This window comes from Lacerta agilis, chromosome 17, assembly GCF_009819535.1.
Source record: "Lacerta agilis isolate rLacAgi1 chromosome 17, rLacAgi1.pri, whole genome shotgun sequence".
Lineage (NCBI taxonomy): Eukaryota > Metazoa > Chordata > Lepidosauria > Squamata > Lacertidae > Lacerta > Lacerta agilis.
In genome coordinates this window covers 29880625-29906844 of record NC_046328.1, presented here as the reverse complement: position 1 = coordinate 29906844, position 26220 = coordinate 29880625, and the positions used below count along the sequence as shown (strand labels likewise).

The following is a 26220-nucleotide window of genomic DNA, read 5'->3' as shown; positions in this document are numbered from 1 at the left end:
GGGGAAGAAAGACCCCCCCCCCAAAAAAAGCTCATAGATATTGCATTGGGGTGTCAGCAGGGGGTGGGGGAAATCAGCTTACCTTGCAGGGCGAAGGCCGGATGTGGGCCGGGAGGGTGGAGGTGGAGGTGAAGGGGGCCAGGCCTGGGCAGCTTTGCAGGGCGGAGTAGGGTGGGCTCTGGAGGCAGCAGACGCCCAGAATAGTTGGCAAGGTGATCAGCGAGCGGAGGAAGCCCCAAACGCTAAACGTGATCCAGCCTTTTAAAGCTGGGGTCTTCCTCACTTTGCAGCTGTGTTGGAATTGGATTGTTGTTGTTGTTGTTGTTGTTGTTGTATATATAGAAATTGACTTTATTCAAACAATTTGTTAACAATTAAAGAAATATACATTTTTCCAATTAACATCCCACACAAAATCCTACTTTTAGCAACGCCACAAACAGGTTACAATCAACTGGTTCAAGTGAATTGGCATCAGAAGGCTGATGTTAAATATACAACTAATATCTCTTTTTCAACTACAGGTAGGTAGCCATGTTGGTCTGCCATAGTCAAAACAAAATATAAAATCAAAAAATCCTTCCAGTAGCACCTTAGAGACCAACTAAGTTTGTTCTTGGTATGAGCTTTCGTGTGCATGCACACTTCTTCAGATACATACCAAGAACAAACTTAGCTGGTCTCTAAGTCTAAGATGCTACTGGAAGGATTTTTTGATTTTATATTTTCTTTTTCAACTGGCACTTCTCTTCTGCCTTTAAACAGCCACCCGACACACATCCTTAAACTGACAAATCTCCTGATTTAGGTGGAGGTGAAACAGAGGATACAAGCCCACATGAAGCTGCACATAGACACGGCCAGTTATTTGTGGGGTTGGTTTTTGTTTTTGTTTTTAAGAAAGTTTGTCAGTAGTTTTGCACTGTTTTAGATGGCTTAGTCCTGTTTTCAGATACTTGTATGAAAAGGTCTACATCCAGACTTTTACCAAAGTGTGAGCAGATGGTTTTTGGAGAAGGGTGTGGTGGAAAAAGAGGCGTCAGCTTATACAGTAGGTAGTTACATGATGGGGCTTTAAATTCTTATACAGCTGATCCAGAGGGAAAAAAGTCAAGTACTCTAGTATCTGGAGTATGGGTAGAGGACCATGGCCTATTCCTTCAGTCGAAAACAACCCTTGAACACTGCTCCTTGGGGCTACCCACTCAATACATAGAGTAGGTATTTGCAGGATAGGTATGTGAACCTTAGCTTACACAACTGATATGGAGAAAGAAAACATAATATGTTTTGAAAACATAATATCATTCCTTTTTAATAGTTGCTCTTGGGCCACCAAGCTTTTTTCATTTTGTTTACAGCTTCTGCACTTTCAAGAGAAACCTACCATGTAGACAAAGACACTCTTCTCATAATTTTGCATCCAATGGCAATAATTTCAATGGCTTAAATTTTTGCCATCTGTTGCAACAGGGCCTCCACTCACCACATGCAGGAGGGAGAAGAACCCTGAACAATGGTGCGCAAGCCCTTATATAGACTTTTGAAATTGCCCATCCTGTAGCTCAAGACCACCCCCCAAAACATCATACATACATCACAGGAGGAGGCAGTCCCCAACAGAAATACATCACAAGGAGGCGGTCTACAACAGAAATCCTGTTACAGGTAGGTAGCCGTGTTGGTCTGCCATAGTCAAAACAAAATAATTTTTTATTTTGTTTTAACAGAAATCCTGTTTGTCAGGATAGCTGACAATCATCACTGATTGCTCCACCTGGGCCATGCCTTTTGAGATGCTAAATACTTAGTTCCTGAATCCAGGTCACAGGCTCACCCTATTCATACACAAATACACCCTTAAGACAGGTTTTGAGTAAAGAGACAATAAGGAGGCTATCCCATTTCCTTCCTCCCCGCAGAGGAATATTTGAGGTCACTGGGAGAGTCAAAATGGCTTCAGGATTGCTCTCCTGTACTATTTCAGACACATGGTTTATATACTTACGTATGTGTTTGCCTTGTACATTTATGAACGTTTATTTTATACTTGGGACCTTAGAATTCTTATAACATTCGCTTACTCAATACATGTAATCCTCTTGAAGACAGACGGCCATTTCTCCTTTTACTCTTGGGAACGATTCCTCCTTCATTGGCTACGTCCCACCCATGGGGCGGGGAAAAGGAAAAAGTAAAAAAGAAAGCTGGCCAGTAAACAGGAGTGAAAAGGATTGGGAACACCATGCAGGTGTTAGAATTGTAGAATTGAAAGGGACCCTGAGGATCATCTAGTCCAACCTCTTGCAATGCAGGAATATGCAGCTGTCCCATACAAGGATCGAACCTGCAACCTTGGCATTTATCAGCACCATGCTCTAGCCAGCTAAGATATCCAGTCTTATGCTGCACAAAAAATAATAATTCATTTTTAGTGTGTGAGACCCCAGAAGCAGAGACTGGTCCTTTAGCTCTTCATACTTGGGATTCTGGGCATGTCCAGAGTGCAGACTGAGATCTCCTGGCTCAGGCTGGGTGGACAGAGCGGGAGCAGTTTACTACCTTAAAAGGGTTGGTTTTCCCCCTTGGGTGTTGGTACTGTCAGAACCCCAAGGAAATGCTGTCTGGGTTTTGGGGTAGGGTTTACTGGTTTACATACCTGGTGGGGGGTGTCAGAATTTTGATAATCTGTACTTCTTTCCAGTCAAGTTGGATTCTGGCACATAAGAAGTAATGACATCATCAGGAGTGGACTTTAGCGCAGAAGTCTAAAAAAAAACCTTGCAGGAGAGCAAGCAGGAGGGCCCCCCAGACATCGCAGGGCTGACGTATCACAAGTAAAGTTATACACATTATAATCTAAATTTTGGGGCTCCGCTAAGACCAGATGTTGCCTAAAGCATCACCAATTAGTCTCAGACTAAGGTCAGGAGAACATGATTGAATACCTTTTATCTCCCTGCTTTCTCCTGACAGGCTGCTGAGATAGTAAGAGTGCAGTGCCTCTTATCTCCTGGTTCCTTTTCAGATGAAAAGTAAAAAGAAATGGAGAGTGCCAGACAGGCTCTTTTGACCACTTTACATTTCCAGCTAGGAGAGAGCAAAAAAAATTAAAATACCGGTACCTTTCAGCCTCTGTAGATGTTATGCCCTGATCTTAAGTGAGTCAAAATGAAGGATGTTTCAGATGGTTGCTATTCTGCAGATCAATCACATACAGACCAGTTAATTAAAGTGGATTTTTCACTGGTGTGCAACAAACCTCCTTCCAGTCCCCCCCCCTTTTTGCATGCAGGATGTCCCAGGTTCAATCCCCACCATCTCCAGGTTGATCTGGGAATATCGCCTGCCTGAAGCCATGGAGAAGCCACTGCCAGTCAGTGTAGACAGTACTGAGCTAGAATCATAGAATCGTAGAGTTGGAAGGGACCCCAAGGGTCATCTAGTCCAACCCCCCTTCAAAGCAGGAATCTCAGCTGTCATCCATGACAGATGGCCACCCAACCTCTGCTTGGAAATCTCCAAGGAAGGAGAGTCCACCACCTTCCAAGGAAGTCTGTTCCACTGCTGATCAGCTCTTACTGCCTGAAAGTTCTTCCTGATGTTTAGTTGAAGTATCCTCTCCTGTAACTTGAAGACATTGGTTTGAGTTCCTATCCTCCAGAGCAGGAGAAAACAAGTTTGCTCCAACTTCCATGTGACAGCCCTTAAGATATTTGTAAATGGCTATCATAGCTCCTCTCAGTCTCCTCTTTTCCAGGCTAAACAGCTCCTTCAAGCATTCCTCGCAAGGCTAGATGGACCAGTGCTCTGACTCAGTATAAGGCAGCTTCCTGTATTCTTATTTGTATCAGCCGTTCATCTGGAACAATGAAGACCAGAATCTTACTTTATTTTAGGAGAAGGACCCAAACTCAGCAGAAGAGCATCTGTCGGATGCAGAAAGTTACAGGCTCAATCTTCGGCATCTCCATGTAGGCCTGGGAAAAGTTTTCAGTCTGAAATGCTGGAGAACCGCTGCCATTCAAGTCTAATACTGAGCTGAGATGACCAATCCTCTGGCTAGCTATAAGGCAGCTTCCCATGCATAGCTTCATGGCTTGTTAAAAGAAAAGTTGGTGTCTGTGGTTGGAATCGTTCCAGCTCCCAGGAGTGAGAGGATCTCCCCGTCTTGCTGAGCTTGTTTTCCGGTGACTGCCTTCCGACTGAAGCCAGCTAGCAAACGCATTTAGATGTGCTAATAGGACGCTCTTGGGGGTTGCAATGTAATCAAGTTGGTGTCCATAATTGCATTAACTAGCCTGAGCTAATTGGACAAGCCCCTAGTTGGTGATGATGTAGGAGTGACTCAACCCCGGTTTCCATTTCTTAAGCGGAGAGCTTGCACTGCAGCTAGGAGAGTATAGAACAGCACGGACTGTTTCCAGCCCCCTTTATAAAATCTTTACATGTTTTCATGTCAATGATCAAAATGTTCTGGCAGCCCTCCCTTAAGTCCTCTTCTTTCACCAGTCAGCTCTTCCCAGGTCTTGTTTCAGCCTGTTGCCCCTTTCCACAATGTTTCACAATCTGGTGCAGATCACTCACACAAGCTTAACTGCTCTTTCCTAGCCCTTGTGTCAAGACAATGCTTACCAGGCAACGCTGAATGCAGTATTTGCTGGGAGAGGGAGGGACAGCTGTCCCAATGATGGGCTTCAGCCAACATCTGATATAGCCCTTTACCACTCTGACTTTTTAAGTGGAGATAAAAAAAATTGCTTTGTTGGAAGACTCCAGTCTTATCCCTGTATCTGGCCTTTTCGACTCTCCCCAGACCACACTCCCTCTTGCTAAATTGCACCTCTCACCAGCTCTCCACCACACCTTGAGTGATTTAGCATGACTGGAATATGTTAGAATAATTCCAAGGGGCCATAAATGAAATGAATGTTCAGAAGTGCACGCATAAACCACATGTCTGAAATAGTACAGGAGACAGCAATCCTGAAACCATCTTGACTCTTAATGACCCCAAATATTTCTTCTGCAGAAGGAAATATCTTAGAAAAATCTCTCCAAATGCTTCTTTTCACTTACAAATCCTGTTTCAAGGGCATATATTGTGTGTGAATAGGGTAGTCCTATGACCTGGATTCAAGAACTAAGGTATTAACATTTCAAAAGAATGGCCCAGACTGCCCAGTAATTCAATGGCCCAGACAGGAGATAAGCCACTCTCTTAAATGTCTCTCTGTGATATATGCATGATGCTTTTGGGTAGTCTTTGGCTAAGGGGTTGGGCAATTTCTGAAGTTTTAAAAGTTATACACACCTTTGTTCTGGGTCCTCACCTCCTTGCAAGGGGTGGGAAACTCTTATGCAACAGAAAAATAAAAGATCTGCCTTGCTTTCACGAAATCCTGCCTCTATCCATTCTTGTCTGACTTATAATGGGCTTAGGGGACACCCCTTGATGGAGAGCTGGGCTGTGAAAGCAAACCCCATTTTTTTTCTATAACATCTTGACTTTAGCAACCTAAAGGCACACTCCATTGTCTTCCGAGACATGAATGCCAGTACTTTTGCCTTTGGATCTGCTCCTGCTGGCATGCAACCCCTGGAAGGGAATGTGGCCCTCAGTCTGAAAATAGTTCCCAACCGTAACCCACCCACCCCCAACTGCATGGGATAGATCTTTCTTGGCCTGGGGCATTAGAGAGCTATTGCCAGTCACAGGTCCAACCCTACCATTAGGCAAAGTGAGGCAGCTGGCAACCTTAGTTGGAGCTGATACTCTTGGAGCTTGTTTTCTGCTAATTGCCTCCTAATTGAAGCTACCTAGCAAATGCATTTAGATGTGCTAATAGGACACTCCTGGGGGTTTAAATGTAATCAAGTCAGTGCCCATAACCGTGTTAACTAACTAGTTTGAGCTAGTTACAGGTGGGTAGCCGTGTTGGTCTGCCATAGTCAAAACAAAATCGAAAATTCTTTCTAGTAGCACCTTAGAGACCAACTGAGTTTGTTCCTGGTATGAGCTTTCGTGTGCATGCACACTTCTTCAGATACACTGAAACAGAAGTCACCAGATCCTTAAATATAGTGGGGGAGTGGGGAGGGGTATTACTCAGAAGGGTGGTGGGAATGGGTGATAGGCTGATAAGTGTGGAAAACCTGTTGACGACTCTAAACGGCTGCAGTTAGTCTTGCAGGGAAATGCAAGGGGTGAGATGGCTAAAGATGGCTTTGTTATGTATAATGAGATAAGAATCCAATGTCTTTGTTCAAACCAGGTTTCTCCATGGTTTTAAGTTTGGTGATTAGTTGCAATTCAGCCACTTCTCTTTCCAGTCTATTTCTGAAATTTCTTTGTATTAAGACAGCTACTTTGAGATCTTTTATAGAATGTCCTGGGAGATTGAAGTGTTCTCCTACTGGTTTCTCTGTCTTGTGATTCCTGATATCAGATTTATGTCCATTTATCCTTTGGCGTAGGGTTTGGCCTGTTTGTTCAATATAGAGAGCTGAAGGGCACTGTTGGCATTTGATTGCATACACAATGTTGGAAGATGAGCAATTAAATAGTCCTGCGATGGTGTGTTTGATGTTGTTGGGACCAGTAATGGTGTTATCCGGGTTTATGTGGCAGCAAAGTTGGCATCTGGGTTTATTGCAGGCTCTGGTACCAGTGTCCATGTTGAGTCCTGTTTTTGTATTATTGTGGGTGAGGAGCTGTTTGAGATTGGGTGGCTGTTTGTATGCAATGAAGGGTCTTCCTCCCAGAGCTTGAGAAAGAGAACTGTCATTGTCTAGGAGAGGTTGTAGATCTCTGATGATGCGTTGTACTGTTTTAACTTGGGAGCTGTATGTGATGACTAGTGGTGTTCTGTTATTTTCTTTTTTGGGTCTGTCTTGCAGCAAGTTCTCTCTGGGTATCAGTCTGGCTCTGTCGATCTGTTGTTTAACTTCATCAGGTGGATATTTTAGTTCTAAAAAGGTTTGCTGTAGATCTCTTAGGTGAGAGTCTCTGTCTGTAGAGTTGGAACAGATGCGGCTGTAACGTAGGGCCTGGCTATATACAATGGATTGTTTGGTATGTTTGGGATGGTAGCTAGAAGCATGTAGATATGTTTGTCGGTCAGTTGGTTTACGGTATAAGGTGGTGTCTATGTGTCCATCCTGTATTTTTATAGTAGTGTCCAAAAAGTGTATTTCTTGCATAGATTGGTTCATAGTTAGGTTGATGGTGGGGTGAAAGTCATTGAATGTCTTGTGGAAGGTGTCCAGGGTCTGTTGACCATGTGTCCAGATAATAAAAATATCATCAATGTAACGCAGGTACAAGAGAGGTTTGAGTGGGTAGGAGTTTAGGAAACGTTGTTCTAAATCTGCCATGAAGATGTTGGCATACTGTGGGGCCATGCGGGTGCCCATTGCTGTGCCGTTGATCTGAAGGAACAGGTCCTCACCAAATTTGAAGTTGTTGTGGGTAAGGACAAAATGACAGAGTTTCGTAGCAAAGTCTGCTGTGTTTGAGCTAATTGGACGAGCCCTTAAGTGGTGGCGAGGAAGAAGAAGAAGAAGAGTTTGGATTTGATACTCCGCTTTTCACTACCCAAAGGAGTCTCAAAGTGGCTAACATTCTCCTTTCCCTTCCTCCCCCACAACAAACACTCTGTGAAGTGAGTGGGGCTGAGAGACTCCAAAGAAGTGTGACTAGTCCAAGGTCACCCAGCAGCTGCATGTGGAGGAGTGGAGACACGAACCCGGTTCCCTGGATTACGAGTCTACCGCTCTTAACCACTACACCACACTGGCTCGAGCCTGCTTTCTAGCTGCTGCCTTTAATACTGGGACTCATCTCTCATAAAACCAGAACTCTGGGCCATAACCAATGGAGCTGAACGTTGGAAGGTTCAGGACAGACAAAAGGAACGACTTTTTCACACAGTGCATTGTTGAACTATAGAATTGGCTCCCAGAAAATATAGTGGTGGCCGTCAGATTGGAGCGCCCCAATTACGTAGGGGTGTCAAACATAAGCAGGGTAGGAGGAGAGTGGGGGTGCCCAAGTTCTTATGTTGGGGGTGCTCCCGAAAAACGCCACTTCCGGGATCTGAAAGTGACTAAGCTGGTTGTGGACTTTTGAGCTCTGCACTGTACATATCTCCACAGTAAAACCTGTAAATATACAGGACCTAAGTCGAGCCTCTTTACTCGCGAGGAACCACAGCAGAACCCTTACATATATCCTCCCTCCACTGTCAAGAGGTAGCTATGTGCCTCTGAATATCCCTGAAACGCAAGCAGGGAGAGTTGTTATTGTGGCCAGGTCCTTCTTTAAACACATTTCAGCTGCTGAAATGGATCCTAGAACAGAAAGGAGACCATCTCTGTATAGAAATGTCAGTCTTTTTATTAACTTCCTTTTTTTTTTAAATTGTGTCATGTATCGTTTTTGGTTGTTGCTGCTGATTTTGAGAAAATGTACACAAAGTTGAGAAAGCCCCACTACCCCCCAAAAAAGGAAATGAAATACACCATCTTACATAACATTTAAAAACAAGAAAACCAAAACACAAAGGCAGTTGACTGCTACGCAGAAAGTATGTGTGTGTGTTTGTGGTTGGCTATATACAAAATATGGAGACGAATCTATTTGCTAGGCCCTACCAGTTGCCAGTGTTGTTAGATTCCTTGCGCACAACTGATAAGGAAGGTTCTGAAGCATTGTGGGGGGAAAGTGTGCAGATACGATATAGCAGAGGATGCAATAATATGTCCAAATGCAAGTACAAGTTTGGGTAGGGGCCCATCCTCAACAGTATGGCGTTTTCCTGGCCTAGCAGAACGATTGGCCTCCAGATCTTTTTTTTTTGCTCACTTAGTGGCCGTTGGGCCTACTAAGTTACGGAGCATGTTGTCATGGGTAACAAGAGTTAATCTGAAAACAGAGGAGGACACATCATAAAAAAAAGAAATGAGGACATAGAAGGTGAAAGACTGAGGCCTCAATATGAAGAGATATTAACCGTGTGACGTCATGTGGCGTTCGGTCACCGGGGAAAGAGAAGAAGAAAGAGAGACTAACAGAAATATATCGGTGGTTAATAACAACTAATAACAACCCTCCTGTGGGTTGAGGATCACACTGTAAGGTTTAACCACTGTCGAGAAGGCTTGTTTCCAGGATGGCTTAATTTCCCTCAAGGGGATTAGTGAAGATGCAGAATGAACCAGAATATCAATGATAAAGGCAGGGAAGGAGAAGGGGATTAGGCATAAGGATGCATGGGAATCTGCCTGAGGCATTTTTCTTATCAAAAAGCCTCATAATTTCCCCCCTCCCTCAAACCTTCACCCTTTGCCTAGAATTCAGCTTTGGGCAAAATCTGGTGACAACCTGGAGATGGGCGAAACCCCCTCCCTGAGGAAATTTGGGGGGTGCTTTGTTTTTCTCACTTCTCCCAAAATTCCTCAGATGCTTCGCTCAAAGCAGGAGCCCCTGAGTGTGTCTAAAGCAAAATTCTGTGGCAAATGCATTGTGCCTTATTTCATTGATAGGCCCTGTGATGTGCTTTTGCAAGGATTGGGGCAAAAGAGAGCTGGCGCCCGAGAGCGAAGGTTAGGCAGAGATGGAGCGCCAGCAAAATACTATCTTGCCTTCTGGAAAATTAGCATTTTCACCTGTTAAGCAGCCAAACAGGAGCTGAAGTAAACAGACAAAAGTGGAATGGTGTGATCTGCGATTGGGGAAGGGAGCTAAACCATCCTTCTGAATCTCAGAGACACGTATATATATATTTGATCCTTGGATTAAAAAGGGGGGAAATAGGAAAAAAATACACCTGTGCTCGAAAAACACCGAGCGGAAGAGGGTTGTGTCACAGCCGTTTGGGCAGTAGAAGGTACCCCTGTCAGGGGGGGGGGGTTGCATGTCTTTCTTGCCAATATTTGGGGGGATTTTGAGGGAAACTAGAAATAGGAGGACACCTGTCTATCCAGGCCTCAAGGCATCGTATCGGGCCTAGTGACTGATGGGAGTTGGACCCCTGTAGTTTAGGGTGAAGGTTCACCCTAAACAGAAGGCCAGGTTCCCATTTACAAAACCAGAAAATAAGCCCAGTCTGTTATTGTCTATCTACAGCTTTCGCATGGAGGTCTTGAAGTTGACAGTGGCGAGACTGGGTCACTCAGGAGAGTCGCCTGTGCCTCAGAAAAAAAAGTATCTGCATGGTATTCAACTAAGTTTTACTCAGAGTAAACCTGTTGAAATGAATGAACCAGGGTCATTAATTTCAGTGTGTCTACTCTGAGTAGCAAAGCATGGGTGGAATGGTGTTCCAAGATGCTGAACCAGCCTGTTTCTAGGCTTAAAAGAGAAGAGGCACCTCATAATGGGGAGGGGGCATCGTTTGTTCCCTAGGATTACCCTGCCTCAGTTTGCCTCATGGTTTTAATGTGCACACAAAGTCCTAGGAGTTATTAATAATGTTAAGTCACTTAGGTGGGTGCAAATTCCCTATGCTTTGGATATACGTATATGATGCGAAAGGCTCTCCATCTTAATAGGGACAGAGACTGGGCAGGAATATGCCCAAATCCCATCAGCCCCAGACTAGATGGGCTATAATGAAGTGTGTAAGAACATGGCGGGATACAAAACCAAGAGGGTTGGATGCAGGGGCGACTATTCCAGGCCTCTCTCCTCAGGACGGAGGGCTGGGATCATCGCCACCTTTTCAGTATCCAATCACTTTTCCGAATCGCTTTTGATGATGTTCATGAGGGCGTTTTTCAGGCTGTTCTTGCTTGGGGACTTGACGGCGGGCTTGAGGCCTCCGGCCTCGAGTTGGTCCCTCTTCAGTTCCATCTCGATGGTCATGACGACCTTCTTCTCGCCCACCTTCTTCTGGGTACCTTCTCTGCCGGCTAACCGCTATTTCTTGGACCTCTTATCGCTTGCCGACTTGGTGAGGCGGCTGTGGTCCAGCATGGCGTACAGGACGGGTTGCTACAGGAGCAGAGGGAAGAATTCAGCAGGAGAGGGGAAACAGGGAGGGTTAAGAGAGTCTTGTCACCACGCAGGAAGCCATAAAATGTGGGCCTGCTTGTCTAGGCCTGCATCCTTTTCCTCAGAGGCCAGATGCCTCTGAGAAGCCAACAAGCAGGAGGATATCAGTGGCTACTAGCCAAGTGGGCTATGCTCTGCATCCACTGTCAGAGGCAGTAATACTTCTGCATGTGGAAGCCACAGGGCAGGAGATAGCTCTTGTGTTTGAGTACTGTTTTCGAGTTTCCCTCAGGCATCTGGTTGGCTGCTGTGAGGACAGGATGCTGGACTCGATGGGCCACTGTCCTGATCCCCGAGGTTCTTATGTTCTTATCATTGGTGTTACATTGAAACACATATTTAAAGCACATGGTTTCTCACAAAAAAAAACCTGGGGACTGTAGCTTACCCCTCTTGGAACTACAATTCCCAGCACCCTTAACAAGCTACGAGTCCCAGGATTGTTTTGGGGAAGCCATGCCCTTTAAATGTTTGGTGTGTGGTCATGACACAGGTTTCTTAAACCAGCATAATATTATTATCCCTCCCACTCATCCCCCCCCCCCGACACATTTCCTCCCCGCTCTCTCTCACACATACTCACCTGACGGCCTCTTTTTGAAGAATCCTTTCCCAGCCTCAACTTCCCTTTCTCCATAGCACTGAAATGAAATGGAAACAAACAAGTCATGCCCTTTGTGCTTACTAGAATGCATGAATGGTCCCTCACATTGGATATGCTTCTGTGCAAGCGAGGAAAGGGCTACACATTGCCAAAGGAAAAAAAGGAGAATACAGGTTTGCCTAAAATTTCCACATGCTTATTTGTATGCATAGATGCAGCTTTAGAAATAATGAATGTTATTTAGAAATACATCTCCCCGGAGAGGTGCAAGCCTGTGTGACTAGGGCCACATTCACACCAAACATATTAAGTGCTATGACACCACTTCTAACATTCATGGCTTCCCCCAAAGAATTCTGGGAGCTGTAGTTCATTAAGGGAGTTGTTAGCAGACCCCTTATTCCCCCTGCAGATATAGAATTCCCATAGTTCCATGGTAAGAGGGAATGATTATTAAACCATTCTGGGAATTGTATTTCTGCAAGGGGCCGAAGGGGTCTCCTAAAAGCTCTCAGGATTTTGGGAGGGAAGCCATGATTGTTTGAAGTGGTATTACAGTACAGTGATTTAAATGTATGGTGCAAATGTGGCTCAGGTGACTTGTGTGCTTGCCTACTTGCTCAGTCTGCTGCTCAAGGGTTGATGGGCAGCATCAGACTTTATGTTTAGACTGGACTTGTGCCAGACAGACTCCTTCAAAACAGAGGACTGTCCTCTATGAATGAGGACAATTCTGATGGGGCAATTTTGGGCATCCCCCATGCCCCTGAGGTCTGGCTGGGCTTCACCAAGAACCAAGACTTTAGTATGGCAGGCCTTGCCCTGTGGAACTCCTTGCTAATAGAAAGTTGTTCAGGAGTCATCCCTCCTCTCTCTGAGACATCTTCTGGAAACTGTACTATGTGGACAGGACTTTTGAACCTGAGATTCTCTCCCAACCAGATTTCCCTGTTATGTTTGACTTTTAAAATTGTTTTTACTGCAGTATTGTGTGCTTTTAGGTTGCCTACCGCCCTGCAATAATTTATAATGCGGTCTATAAATATTTAAATAAACGGGGATGGCAAATGTCATAGATCCCTTTGACTACAGCTCCTGGCACTGTAGTGTAGGGAAGTCTCTGAACGAAGCATTCTCCATGCCCTTAAAAATCTTAACAAGTAAGGAGTGTGTGTATATAGCAGCCAGGGCAACACTCATGGTTTCTGCCCTTCTATGACATGTCCATCCTCCTGGGTGCTTTACCTGAGTCTCCGCTGGAGAGTGGCTTGTCTCCTCAGCCAGCAATACCGAATGAGATAGGCGATCACCAACACAACAAAGACCACGAGCAGAACACCTCCAATGACGGCTCCCAACACAACACCATACCTGGTAGGTACTACAAAGAAGAAGAAGAAGGGAGAACTTTGCTGTTAAAGATGAAAAAGACCTTGAACTGGAGCTTCCAGCCCACAAGCACCACCTGCACCCGGGATGGGGAGCCTCCAAACACCGGGGCCAAACCTGGTCCTCCTGGCCTCTCAGGCTGAGTTCTTTGGTTCTCTAGGGGGTCACCTGAGTCATCAGTCAGCTGACCTCACAAGAGCCAATCACTGTCCTCCAGGCCCTATAAAGCCCTGGCCGCAGGGTTTCCTCTTCAGACAGAGCAATGTGTCTTTAGCATAAGGTCTTTGCTTAAGTTTCTGCTGCTGCCTAAGCTGCTGAGGAGAAGGGCTTTTGTATCTGCTTTGCAGGCAGCAGGTCCCAGGTTCAATTCCTAGCATCCATGCAGTGTTCTTATAAGTAGTTTTCTGACTTCATATACTGTGTTTTAATTCCTTAGCAAGTATTCATACTCTTTTATACACATTCATATCTCTCCCGGCTGCCCCCTAACTCTACCCCACCCCTGGGCCAACTCCTAACTCAGAAGTGGGGAACTTGTGGCCCTCTAGATGTTGCAGTACTCCAACTCCCATCAGCCCCAGCCACCATGGTAAGGAATTATGGGAGTTGTAGTCCAGCTACGACTGGTGCCTCTTAGGTTGCATCCTGCTTACAACATCTTCCTCCTCACACTTCTCTCTTGGACTTACCAAGATGATGGGGTCACCTTGGATCTACCATCTGAGAGAGAAAAAGCAAGCATGATTGCCCTTGCATTCTCTAGATTAGTCATTTTGGAACTACCGGTAGACTTCTCTATCCAAGCTTTGTAATTCCTATCATAAGCAGCTGTGTTATTTTCTTACCCTACAAGCATCTCTCTGTGTTTGAGCGCAGCAGGTAAAGTCTGCTTTCTTAACCAGATTCACAAGCTGTGCTCTGCATACCAATATGATCAGACATTTCACCTGGAAGGGAAACCTTACCATTTTCAAAGACGTAGAGCACGACCTGAGATGACTTCCCCACAATGTCAGGGGGGTTCTTGACATCACATGTAAAGGTGCCGTTGTCTATGTACTCCAGGTCATGGATGACGATGGAACCATCTTTCCAGCGAGGATTACCAATCCACTCAACGCGCTCCTTGAAGCGTCCAATGTCGTCTATGTAAGGCTGGCCTTTGGCATAGTGGAATATCTAAGATGGGATGAGATACAGTCAGAAGGAGTGGATGTGCCCTGGAGGAACAGCTGCAGCTCAGTGACAGAACGGCTGCTTTGCATTCAGAAGGTCCCAGCTTCAATCCCCAGCATCTCCAGGTAAGGCTGGGAAGGACTCCTGAAGCCTGAAGCCCTGCCAGTTAGATCACAGCTACAGCATATATTTAAAACACTCTGATGCCACTTTAACAGTTATGGCGCCGAGCCTCCAAAATTATCTTGGGAACTGTCATTTTTTTAAGGGTGCTGGGAACTGTAGCTCTGTGGGAGGGGGTGTCTCCTGACAACACTCAGCACCCATGGCAAACTACATGCCATAAATTGCATCAGGATGCTTCATTGGAAGCAATTCATAATATTAATAAGAGGAACAGTAAATTGTGCATAAGATGCAGTAATAGTAAAACTAACGTACAAAAATGCAATATATTAATGAAAATTGCATTGCAAAACTGTCAGGGGAAATTGTGGGCAAGCATGTATGTTAATAATGGGAAAATAAGAAACCGAAAAAACGAAAATGAGAGCTTTGCTCATCTCTAAACATGACGACACAGGAGAGAGAGGAAGATGGGATTTCAGGGCCCCTGTCAGACCACAAACGTTTAGCTCCTCTCCTTTCATCTTCCTATTCCATCTCGCCATTACAATAATTCTGTATTTAAGATCTAGTGCCTGGGTTTCCTCTTTTTCCCTCCTCCTCCTCCTCATTCACTTTTTCTTCGTAGATCTATGGGCAGCGACAGTCTTACACCAATATTTTGGTTCTCCCTTCCCCACCTTTTATTTTTATTGGAAATGTTCTGCAATACACAACACGGGAATATATGCACATATATAATGCCGTAATAATCTATTTTGTTGAGTATATTGTGTATATAATCAAAAGGCATAAGGGGAAAGTCCCTAACAAAAATGTACAGGACAACATTATCTTGTATTTTGTTGCAACAATAATGAATAAAAAGGCACCCCCCTTCTCTCTCTCCCCCCCCCAATTGATTATTGTGTTGTGTTCTTTCTTGGATCCTTACCGGATTTGTCAGTTTCAGTTTTTAAACTATCACTAATATCTGCAAGCTGTTCCAGGAGGCTTCTCCCCCTTAAACTGAAAAGCAAAATGAGCTAAAAATGCTTCAGATAAATGCTTCAAATGCTTACCGAAACAGAGTCTCTGCCATTTTCTGGCTGAAAATGCCAGGTGATGGAGATGTCATCGGAGATCCATTCCCTAGACCAAAAGGAGCAGGAAAGTGTAACTTTGGAGCCTACTGTGCCATGGACTTCCCGGTCTGTGTAAACGTGGATGGCCAAAGTTGGAGTTAGCACTGCAAAGGAGAGAAAATAAGAGACATGTATTGCACTCTTTCCTCGTCATTTAATATAAATTAAATTAAACAACCAGGGAACATCACTGCCAGCTAAAGAACAAATTAAAGAGTAAGGTAATTTATACAGTATTTCCAAAAACATTCTTGAATATCTTTGACTGTGGTCCTCTACTCATTCATTGAGCAAAACAAAACAAAACTGCTGTACTTGTACAACCATATGAAGCAGAGAGAACAATTATAAGTATAGATTAATAGTAAAATAAAAAAACAAAACTATAAAATAGGCACATAGAGTGAGTGTAGTTGCATATGGGTTAAAGTCCAAGTAAAGACTATCAGATTATTAGAGCTGCCATACAACTGGATTTTCCTGGACATTACTGGGATTTCAAAGTTGGAAGTGACCTCCGGGGAGAATTTCCGGAAGGCAGCAGCTTGTCCTGAATCTTACTTCTCACTTTTTGAAATATGGCAGCCCTACAATTATGAAGTTTTGTTCCAGATTTGCCAGGCTTGTGACATGGGTTGTCTTTAAAACAATGGATTTGCTATACAGCATGCCATAAAATAATGCCAAAGCATATAAAAAGTGTCTGGGGGTTCTAGTCCTGGTTGAAATCTCACGTTATGCATAATTTTCTCCATTATAGCTATATTTCAGAGTGAGTGATTCCTTGACAAACTGCAGTCATGTGGTTTAAATGTGTGGTGCGGATGTGAGCACAGAGAGAGCCTGGTTTCATCAAAACTTTTCCTAGCAACTGATATTTTCCCTTCCTGTAAGGAAAGTCATTTTCTACCCAAGACCAGGCAAATAATTTTTGTATCAGAGCCAGTAAGGGACTTGTCCCCCACCCTGGCAGTAAAAAAAAAAAGAACAACCACACACCAATAATAATGAATAAAAATCCCACTAATATTTTGCCATCTTTTCATGACAGTTGAAATCAGCCGTCACCAGTGAGTTCACTCTCTCTAATGGTAGGACCGGCCCTCTTAAATCACTGCAGAAACAAGGTGACCTGGAGAGATGCTCAGGCATGTCATATGCTTCCTCTGGCCCGGCGTGTGATAGGCAGACCTACGTGGAGTAGCCATCCCGGGGCCCCATAACCCGAGGTGGAGGTGTACACAGCTCCCTTGTTTGGAAGGAAGAATATGCAAGGCTCTGACTCATGAGACTGGCCCAGTGTGACCGCTCTCTGTAAGACTTTGTTCCTGTCTCCACACCCCCTCGCCCATCCATCTGTAGCGTAGGAGGTTCCTTCTGCAGAACCTTGCTGTGGTCCACCATCGCCACCAAAAGGGGCTGTGGAACATTGCTGATCTACCCAGAAGCCTCCAGGGTGACATTTGGAATCAAAGAGGGCATTGTATGCCACACAATCCCGTCTTTTTGTCATTCCACCCCCGGGTACAAATTCCAACATGTCGGGCAATTTCCCTGAGCCAGGAGATTTTGTCCCCGTTCTTTTTCTTCTCCCCGGCATGGCCAATAAAACAGGCCTGCATATTGTGCGAACACATCCGATCCAGGCCAAGGCCTTTTGCTGCCTGAGGCAAAGGGGCAAGATGGCACCTCTCTCCCTCTTTCCATGTACTGAAGCTGGCTGGAAAGGGAGTTCAATCTTAGGGCACTTTCTGACTGTCGCTATTTTAGGAGTGGGATTCGGTCACAGGCTAGCAACTTTCAAGTCACGCAGTTATTGTTGACCTGCTTCCCTCAAAAATTGGACTTTCTGCCATAAGGAAAGTGAGCAGGAAAAGGCGGGACAACACTTGTTTTGGTACATCATCCACCACAAACAACTCAGGACAGATGCTCGATGGACAGGTCATCCAGAAGAGCCTATGTTCTGACAGAGGTGGCGTCACAGTGTTTTCCACCAAACCTGCCACCCCCTTAGGGCAGTTGGGGAAATTCAGGAAATTCTTACCTACTTCCTGAGGTGGCCATCTGACTCCACCTGGTCATGGAGCCATCCTTGCAACACACCAAAAGCAGGCCGTCAGCCTTGAGTATTATGGCCTGACAGGCTTCCTGGTGGGTTTTGTGTTCTGTTTTGTTTTTGCAGTCCCAGGCAGGCAGGATAGACATAATTATCAAGAAAGCCTAGCAGACCACTGTACACAGCTTGTGTGTTTGCTGCATTTTCCTTGGAGACCTGTAATTTGAGGTTCACTTTACACTGTGTAGAGAAATACCTGCCTTTGTCTTGAGCTTACTGCTTCTCAGGATTTTACTGAAAGCAAAACTTTCCTGGTACTTGTATGCGAGGAAAACGTGGTTGCTTATTTCCTAAAACCAAGCTGGAAATGGCTGACTCCAAAATTTCATTGGGTACGGTCCATAAAACTCTGTCTCTTTACAAATACTGCATTAAACTGGCACGGGGTGGGGAACCCATAAATTTGGCAAAGCTTAACGACTCAGCAACTATAATTTTGGTGGGAACCTGTTTGGATTGTTGTGGTACCTTTCCAAACGGCCTTGTTTTAAAATGCACAATAAATTCTCACTGTAAAAAAAACAAGTAAAGTGAAATAAAGCCCCTAATTCTACATTTTGAAATTATTTGCACAACATGTCTCGATTGGCACATCCCAGATGGTATCATTAAGACGCCCGTAATTGCTATGCTTAGAATACCAAATCCAGAAAGATGAGGGGATTTGTACAAAATAGTCCTGGGCTGCAACACACCATACATAGAAAGCATACCCACCTCACTCCCAAATAAGCTTTATTTTCAATTTATTTTTATGGCTTTTTAACAGAATGGGATTGCAAAAGCAGAAGCTAGCCATATCTAGTGTTTCCATAGTGTAAGTAAGTACGTAAATAAATAAAAACAGAAGTTGTACGTGGCATATCCACTAAAGAAGAAAGAAGTAAAAAACGCAAAAGGGCTAGAGTAGAAATTTAAACTTGCATGGTATTAGTAGGTAAACTGAGGACCAGGTTCCCAGTATTTCCACAGAAATGCATAATGCACAGTTCCACAGTTGCATTATGCATTTCTTGTTGCTCTATCCCAGCTCCTGCCAACCTAGCAGTTTGAAAGCATGCCACTGCAAGTAGATAAATAGGTACCACTGTGGCGGGAAGGTAAATGGCGTTTCCGTGCACTCTGGCTTCCATCACGGTGTCCCGTTGCACCAGAAGGGGTTTAGTCATGCTGGCCACATGACCCAGAAAGCTGTCTGTGGACAAACACTGGCTCCCTCAGCCTGAAAAGCAAGATGAGCGCTGCAACCCAATAGTTGCCTTTGACTGGACTTAACAGTCCAGGGGTCCTTTACGTTTACCTTCTTGCACAGTTGCTGCTTCCACAGTTGGAGGCAGCAATGCTTCTGAATTGCTCCTGAAACTACAGGAGGGGAGAGTTGCTCTTGTGCTCGGGTCTTGATTGCGGGTTTCCCACAGGCATCTGGTTGGCCACTGTGAAAACAGGATGCTGAACTAGATAGGCCATTGGCCTAATCCACCAGGCTCTGCTTATGTTCATATGCGATTTGTAAGATTCACTCATCAAATGGGTAATGAATGACCAGCAGAGAGTCACAAAGTCTTATGGGTCAGCCTCTTTTCTCTCTGCCTTTAGATAATGCTTTAACTTTTCTGATACTGCTATGAGTAAAAGCGCCCCCACTGTAGTTTACCCCTCACAGAACTACAATTCCCAGCATCCTTAACAAACTGCGATTCCCAGGGTTCTTTGTCGGGAGAAATGTGCTTTAAATGTCCTAATTAAATGCACAGTTCGTACAATGACACACATACGCAGTTTGTTCTCATGTTCTTATTGCCTTGGGAAACTTATGCAGAAGGTGCAGAACAGAAATACATTAAATAAATACACTCCCTCCCTCAGATATTAACATTCTTACGAGTAACCTATTTCTCCTTGGTAAGGAAAGATGAACTTTACAAAATTGTCTAGTGCACCTTAACTACTATATTTTTAAAGTTGCTAGTGGAGACATTTGCACATTTCTCACCCTGTACAGGGAATATGGAGTGTACAGTAGTTCAAAACTGCTACATTGCATATACTAGACGGAAACTAGTATAACTGTGGCCCAAGAAACACTTTCTTACTGGGGGTGGTATGTCAATTTAAAGCACATGCCTTTCTGACAAAGAGTCCTGGAAATTGTGGTTTGCTAAGGATGCTGGGAACTAGCTCTGTAAAAGCTAAATTTCAGTTCCCATGATTCTTTGGGGGAAGTCAAGTGCTTTATATGGGCAGGGTGTATACAGCCATGTGCAATCTGAAAAAGGAGGCATTTTATGTCTCTTTGTAGAATGGTTAACAGCACCGTCCAATTTATGTCTGCCTACCTGTAAATTTTATTGAAATTTTTAGAGTGAATGAAAGTGAATATGAAAAAAGAAAAGAGGGGGGGAAATGAAAAGGAGGAAAATACATAAAAAACAAAAGCCGAGGAAAACAACAATAACAAAATAACAAATAAAATGTAATTAAGTTTACAGAACTATGCAGTATATATGTAAGCAGATAGACTTCTTATTTCCCAGTTGTTGTTGTTGTTGTTGTTGTTAGTCTTTATATCCTTCCTTTCTCCCAAGCTAGGAGTCAAGGAAAAGTCTGCCATTATGCAACCTGATCTTTACATCCAACAACACAATCAGAACTCAGGACATGGAATTTTGCAGACCAGCCTGAGACCCTCCTGTCTGGCTCAATGCAGTGGCTGCTTATAGCTGCAGCTTCCAGAGTCCTTCCCTGTCTCTTCCCACCTCGAAATTAGACTGGGGGGAAAGTGTTCTATTGTAACCAATAGCTATTGTAGCTTGTTTGTGGTCAATGGTAGCTATTGAACCTTTGGGACTTTCAGGGCAGAAAGCAGGGAGCCCAACAGTAGGTGGCGCCAGAGGCAATGGCAGGCCGAGATTGCTAATTCTAGGCAGTCTACACATTGCCACTTAACGCCATTTTCAGCGCACTCACACTCCTAGCCTTCTGAAGCTGCTGACATGTGACATTTGCCACAAATCCATATCGAGCCTGTTGTTTCCCGAGAAGTACTGTCGCTTGATGCGTTTTCCCTCTCAAACCCAGGTCCTTGCAGTGCAGCTGCCAGTCAAAGTAGACAATATTGGGATAGATGGAGAAAGAATCCAACTCGGGAAAGGGCAAGCTTCTTATGTCCCACTGATCTTTCACATTCCATTCTGAAGGAACAGCCATATAGCTGGGTGGCAGGGCTACCACTTAGCATGCAGGAGGTCCCAGGTTCAATCCTCAGCATCTCCAGGTTGGGCTGGGAAAAACTCCCTGCACAAAAGCTGTTGCCAGTCAGTGCAGACAGGAATGAGAAAAATGGACCGGGAAAAGCCAGCTTTCTATATTTCTGTTAATGTCTGCATACCCCATACATTTAAAGCGCACACATATTCAAGAATTCTAGAAACTAGTTTGTTGAGGGTGTTGGGAATTGAAACTCTTGTTAGGGGAAAACTGCAGTTCCCAAGATTATTTGGGAGGGGGTGCGGATTCCCCTCCCACCACATTTTCTGTTTCTTGAGTCCACTGCTGTGTTTAGACTGCATTGTGCCACGTGGTTTTTTTCTAATTTCCTTATTTTTAAATTGTCATAACCGTAAACCACACTGGGGGGTGGCAGCAGAGGCACGTTCCCACCGAACCAAAGGGTAGGATATTGCATTTTATTAAATAAAAAAAATCCTGGGGGCCTTCTGCACATCCTCTTCACCATGCAAAGTCTTGCTCAGGCAGCAAAAAAAGGGGGGGGGGCAATCTTAGAGCTCCATCCAACTGGAGACTGGAAAAAAAAACAAGAAAGCCAAGGAGACCACAATCATGTATAAATTGAACTTGTCAGTAAGGTTGCCAGGTTAGGAGCACCTGGTGGTTTCAGGGTCCAGTCCTGAGACCTAGGGATGGCTTCTGGTGACGTCACAGGGGCAGGCCCTGGAGACGGAGGTTAATTGGGAAAGGGGAGCAAAGGAGGGCAGACCCCCACCCCCAACAGAGTCTCTGCTATAATTTGCAGCCAGCTCCTTCTGGGCTGAAGCTTGCAAGCTGCATGCACAGTGCAAACATGTTTTATTATTAAAGGCACACCACACACACCTGGAGATTGAGTCTCTCCACCTGCCACATAGAGGAGGCCAGGCAAACCTGGAGACTTCAGGTCAGACACGGAAGTCTGGCCATCCTCCTTGTCAGGAGGTCGGGGACAGTTAAAGGACATGTATTTCCTAATGGCTTGCTTTGCTTGCACTCACTCTCTCACGCACACACACTATTGATTTTCCAAAAGAGAATGGAAAGAGGTCCCAGAGCAATATAAAATGCATCACTTTGTTCTTCTAACACACTTCTCAGTTGAGATGGAAGCAATTTAAGTTACGACTGCAATAGGTCTTTGTGGCTGTTTAAAAAAAAGAAGGAAAATGATTGGTATTTGGGCAATTTCTGTCCCTGTGCCAAATCATAGAATTGTGGAATTGTAAAGTTGGAAGGGACCACGAGGGTCATCTAGGCCAACCCTCTGCTATCCACCCTGAAAACAAATCAGGGTGTTTGTTCAATGAACAGGTAATCTGAAAGCACCCTGGGATTTTAGGCTTCAAAGTATAAATAGTGACAAAACATATAATGCTAACCCTAACCCTGCGGAAAGCCATCTAATTAGACTTTAATTTGATTTTGACCTGTTTTTAGGAGGCAACTTAATTGTTTGATTTTATACTAATGTTATATATCTGATGTTAGTCACCCTGAGCCCAACTTCGACCGGGGAGGGCGGGATATAAATAAAAGTATTATTATTATTATTATTATTATTATTATTATTATTATTATATCTCATGCTAATACTGAGTCACCATCCTGGACTTCCAGGGATGCCAAAGTTGCATCCCAAAATCACAGGGCTGGGTAGGATCCAGAAAGCCATTACTGTCAACTCCTTTCCTAGATAACGAGATCATCTCTGGATCACCCCAGCACCCCACCATTGCTGCCCAGATCAAACCACATTATAGACTACCACTATGAGGCACAAGTAGCAATAAATATGGGGCACCCAGACCAGGATTCCCCCCCTCCCCCCCCAAAAAAAGATGAACAGTAGTTTCAGGATAGATACAATACATATTTCGCTTGTGGAACTCTTTTCGACATGATTAGACCTATTAAAACCAATTAAGATAGTCATGGTCGTTGATTTCAATGGGTCAACTCTGAGTTGGGTTTAGTTATTATCATTGGGCTGTATCTAAGTCCTACTCAGAGCAACCCCACTGAAATGAATGAGTTTTAGTTAGTTAGTCAGTCAGTCAGTCAGTCAGTTCACTTCAATGAGTCTACTCTGAGGACTAGCATTGGATGAAACTTCTTATTTTTGCTGCTACACATATTACTGTTTTGGTTACAGATTACATCAAGATTAAAATATAAGATTAAAATCACTTAAGTATTCCCCCCCCCAAGTGCCGCAAACATTTTCAACAACAGAAAAAAATAAATGAAAAGGATTAGAGAAAATCACAGAGAATACACAGATCTACTTGGCGTAATAGCTAAACAGGTGCTCCGTGTACAGAATCAGAATTAGCATGAGCAATCACAGCTAATGGTGAAACCTCCAGGTTCAGGGGCAGTCTATCTCTGAATAGCTTATGTGAGGGGAGGAAAGAAGGGAAAGCCATTGCCTCAATGCCCTTCCATTGTCACATCTGGCTGGCTGCTCCTGGGAGCACTGTTCTAGTCTGCAGAAGCTGTGAGCATCCAGATGTTGTTATCAGCAGCTCTCATCAGCCCCAGCAAGCATGGCCAATGGTCAGGAATGATGGGTGTTGTACTCCAACAACGTCTGCAGAGCCCCAGGCTCCCCGTTTCTGAGCTGCGTGAATTGACAAGGCAGCCCGTATGTTCGTAAGGAGCGACTATTCTGCACAATAGCCACGGTGGAATTTGAACGCAAGTCCAGTGGCCCACACTAAATTGAATCACAATCAAGGGGAGCAGGCCCCTTGCGATAGCAAAATGGAGCCTCCTCACTCAGAAGCAGTCTACCTCTGAACACCTCATCATTTGAGTTCTCCTGATGACCACCACCTTCTCCCTCCTTCCCCATGGTTATTAAGAGGAGTTGCAAAGGGGACTGTCCAGTATCTCTGTATAGGTAAAAGACTTGTCCGTTGCTCAGTCCCCGGGAGTGTCCCGATGCCTGCAGCCCTGGAGAGACTCTGCCAGTCAGTGTAGATCGCACTGAGCTAGATGGAACAGTGTTTTGGCTCGCTATAAGGCAGCCGCCTTCCTAGGTTTCCTAACAAGCGGCAAACACTCCTTCGCTTGGAGGTACAGAAGCAGAGATCCAGCGGCCACCTGCCAGAGAAACTTTACCTCTGCATCAATCCGCTGGGGTCAGACTAGATGACCACCACGACCCCTTCCCATCGAAACAGTGACTTACCCATTGTCGAAACCAGTGCCGTGAGCAGAAGAAGGGCTCTCTCCCTCCCTGAGCTGCCTGGGGTCCCCATGGCTTTGCCCCCCTCTCTTCTTTCTTTTTTGGTTACTGTACAATCCCTACAGCCACATGGAGGGGAAGAGTTGGTGATGGAGGAGACGGCGGTTCCTTGGTGATGGGTGCCTCGGAGGGTGGCACCCTTGGTTTAAGAACCTGGCCGGCTCGGGAAGGATGCCGTCTCGGCAGAAACGGCGAGCCAATGGGAGCCTGGCATTCAGTTTCGTGGGGTGGGGTGGGGTGCTTTGGAGCCAAGAAGGGGGAAGAACAAGCCAGAGCGGAACAAAAGTGAAAAGGGCGCATTTATGCCCGCTGGCTCGTTAAATGTTGCTCCACACGCTCCGGCGACATAGCTGGGCAAAAGAGCGGCCATTGTCAAGCCGCATTCTCGGCTGAGGTGTAGGCGATGTCACGGCCTCCAGAAGGAATGCCAGAGGAGATGAAGCCTCAGGGCAAGAACAGTGGAACAGCCTGGTCAAAGCCCTGCATCCCTCTCTTCAGCCTCCCAATGGGTCGTTCTTATAATTCTCCTTATGTATTAAATTTATTGGTCACTTTTTTAACTTAAGCGGCTTACAATGTGTAAAACAACTGAGCACATGATGCTTTCAGACGAAAAAGACAAACAAAGACAACCCTACTTTTAAACGGCAAGATTAAAACATCCCCACCCAACTCAAGGAGGCCACGGACGATTACAAACCAAAGGCCTGGCACAAAATAACATCCCCTCCAGCATTTCTCTGATTAAAATAGCGGTGTCCTAAGGGAAAGCGGGACATTCCGGGATCAGAAACCAGGACAGCTTCTGTAAATACGGGAGAGTCCTGGGAAAATAGGGACACTTCTTGGAGGGTCTGAAATAAATGTTTCTTCTGCGCACCTAAAGGCGTCTAATGATGGCACCAGGCAAACCTCCCTGGAGAAACCATTGCATAGGCAGGGAGCCACCACAGAAAAGGCCCGTTCTCATGTTGCCACCTTCTAGACCTCTCACAGAGGATGCACACGAAGAAGGGCCTCAGATGATGAGATCTGGGTCAGTTCATATGGGATGGGGCGGCCCTTGAGGTATTGGGAGTCCTGAGCCACATAGGTCAAAACCAGCCCTTTGAACTGGGCCTGGAAACTGGCTGCCAGTGCAGTCAGACCATGAATGGTGTTGATTCTACAACCCAGTTTGCTGAGGAGTGAAGCAGTGAGGGCTTGGATTATTCACCCTGAGGGCCACATTCCCTTGTGTGGGGCCACATGTCAGTGGTGGGTGGGGCCAAAGGCAGAACTGGGTGCAGCAGCAAATGCAAAATTTACATTTAATATAATAATATTAATTTAGTATTTATGCAGCCTAGCTTCCAACATAATAATACCGCAGCAAAACATCAAACACTAAAAACTTAATGATACAGGGCTGCTTTCAGATGTCTTTGGAAAGTTGTGCAGTTATTCATCTGACTGATATCTGCTTGACATTGGTCTGTTTGACATTTGTTCAGCAGTTACTTCAAAATTAATCCCACAAAATATCGGCTAGTTTTGGCACATGCTCACCCGCCCACCTACTTTCCCAGAGTCCTTTTAAGATACGTTTAAAATACACCCTGCAAAAATCCTGAGCTGGCATATACCCCCAAAGAGAGCTACAATTCCCAGCACCCATAACAAACTACAGTCCCCAGGATTCTTTGGGGAAGTGGAATATGCTTTAAATATATGGTGTTTACAGAGGTCCTGGAAGCTTTTAGATAGACTTTTATTGTGGGGAAGATGAATGGGTCGGGGATCACCAGGGCAAGCTCAACCCCGAAGCGCATGATCACTCCCTGATCCCTCGAAGCCTTGATCATGAGCCGTGCTTTCCGTGTGATCTAGATCCCTTGCTTGTGCTTGTAGGCACAACATTCCACAAAGCTGGGGCGACTGAGTTTGGACTGACAAAGGAAACTTTGATTTTTTTTTCCAGCTGGGCTAAGCAGTCCAAAGTGGGCGGTTCTGAGGCTTGGTGCTGCAACAAGGACGGCTGGGTCCAAGGCAGGACATCAGAAAGGCAAGGGAACGAGACAGGCTAGGAACGTTGGAAGCTGCTTTTATACAGAGTCAAACCATTGC

The 26220-nt window shown here is 45.0% G+C and overlaps 1 protein-coding gene across 1 annotated transcript; it reads right to left on the bottom strand.

Annotated features, from left to right (window-relative positions):
- Positions 1-8409: 8409 nt before the first annotated feature.
- MPZ (myelin protein zero) lies at positions 8410-24276 on the bottom strand. Its single transcript, XM_033135805.1, is given in 6 exon segments — positions 8410-10996; positions 11640-11697; positions 12906-13041; positions 14015-14228; positions 15413-15579; positions 24058-24276. Coding segments are annotated over 6 exon segments (906 nt in total). The 5' UTR covers positions 24128-24276; the 3' UTR covers positions 8410-10735.
- Between the last annotated feature and the right edge of the window lie 1944 nt (positions 24277-26220).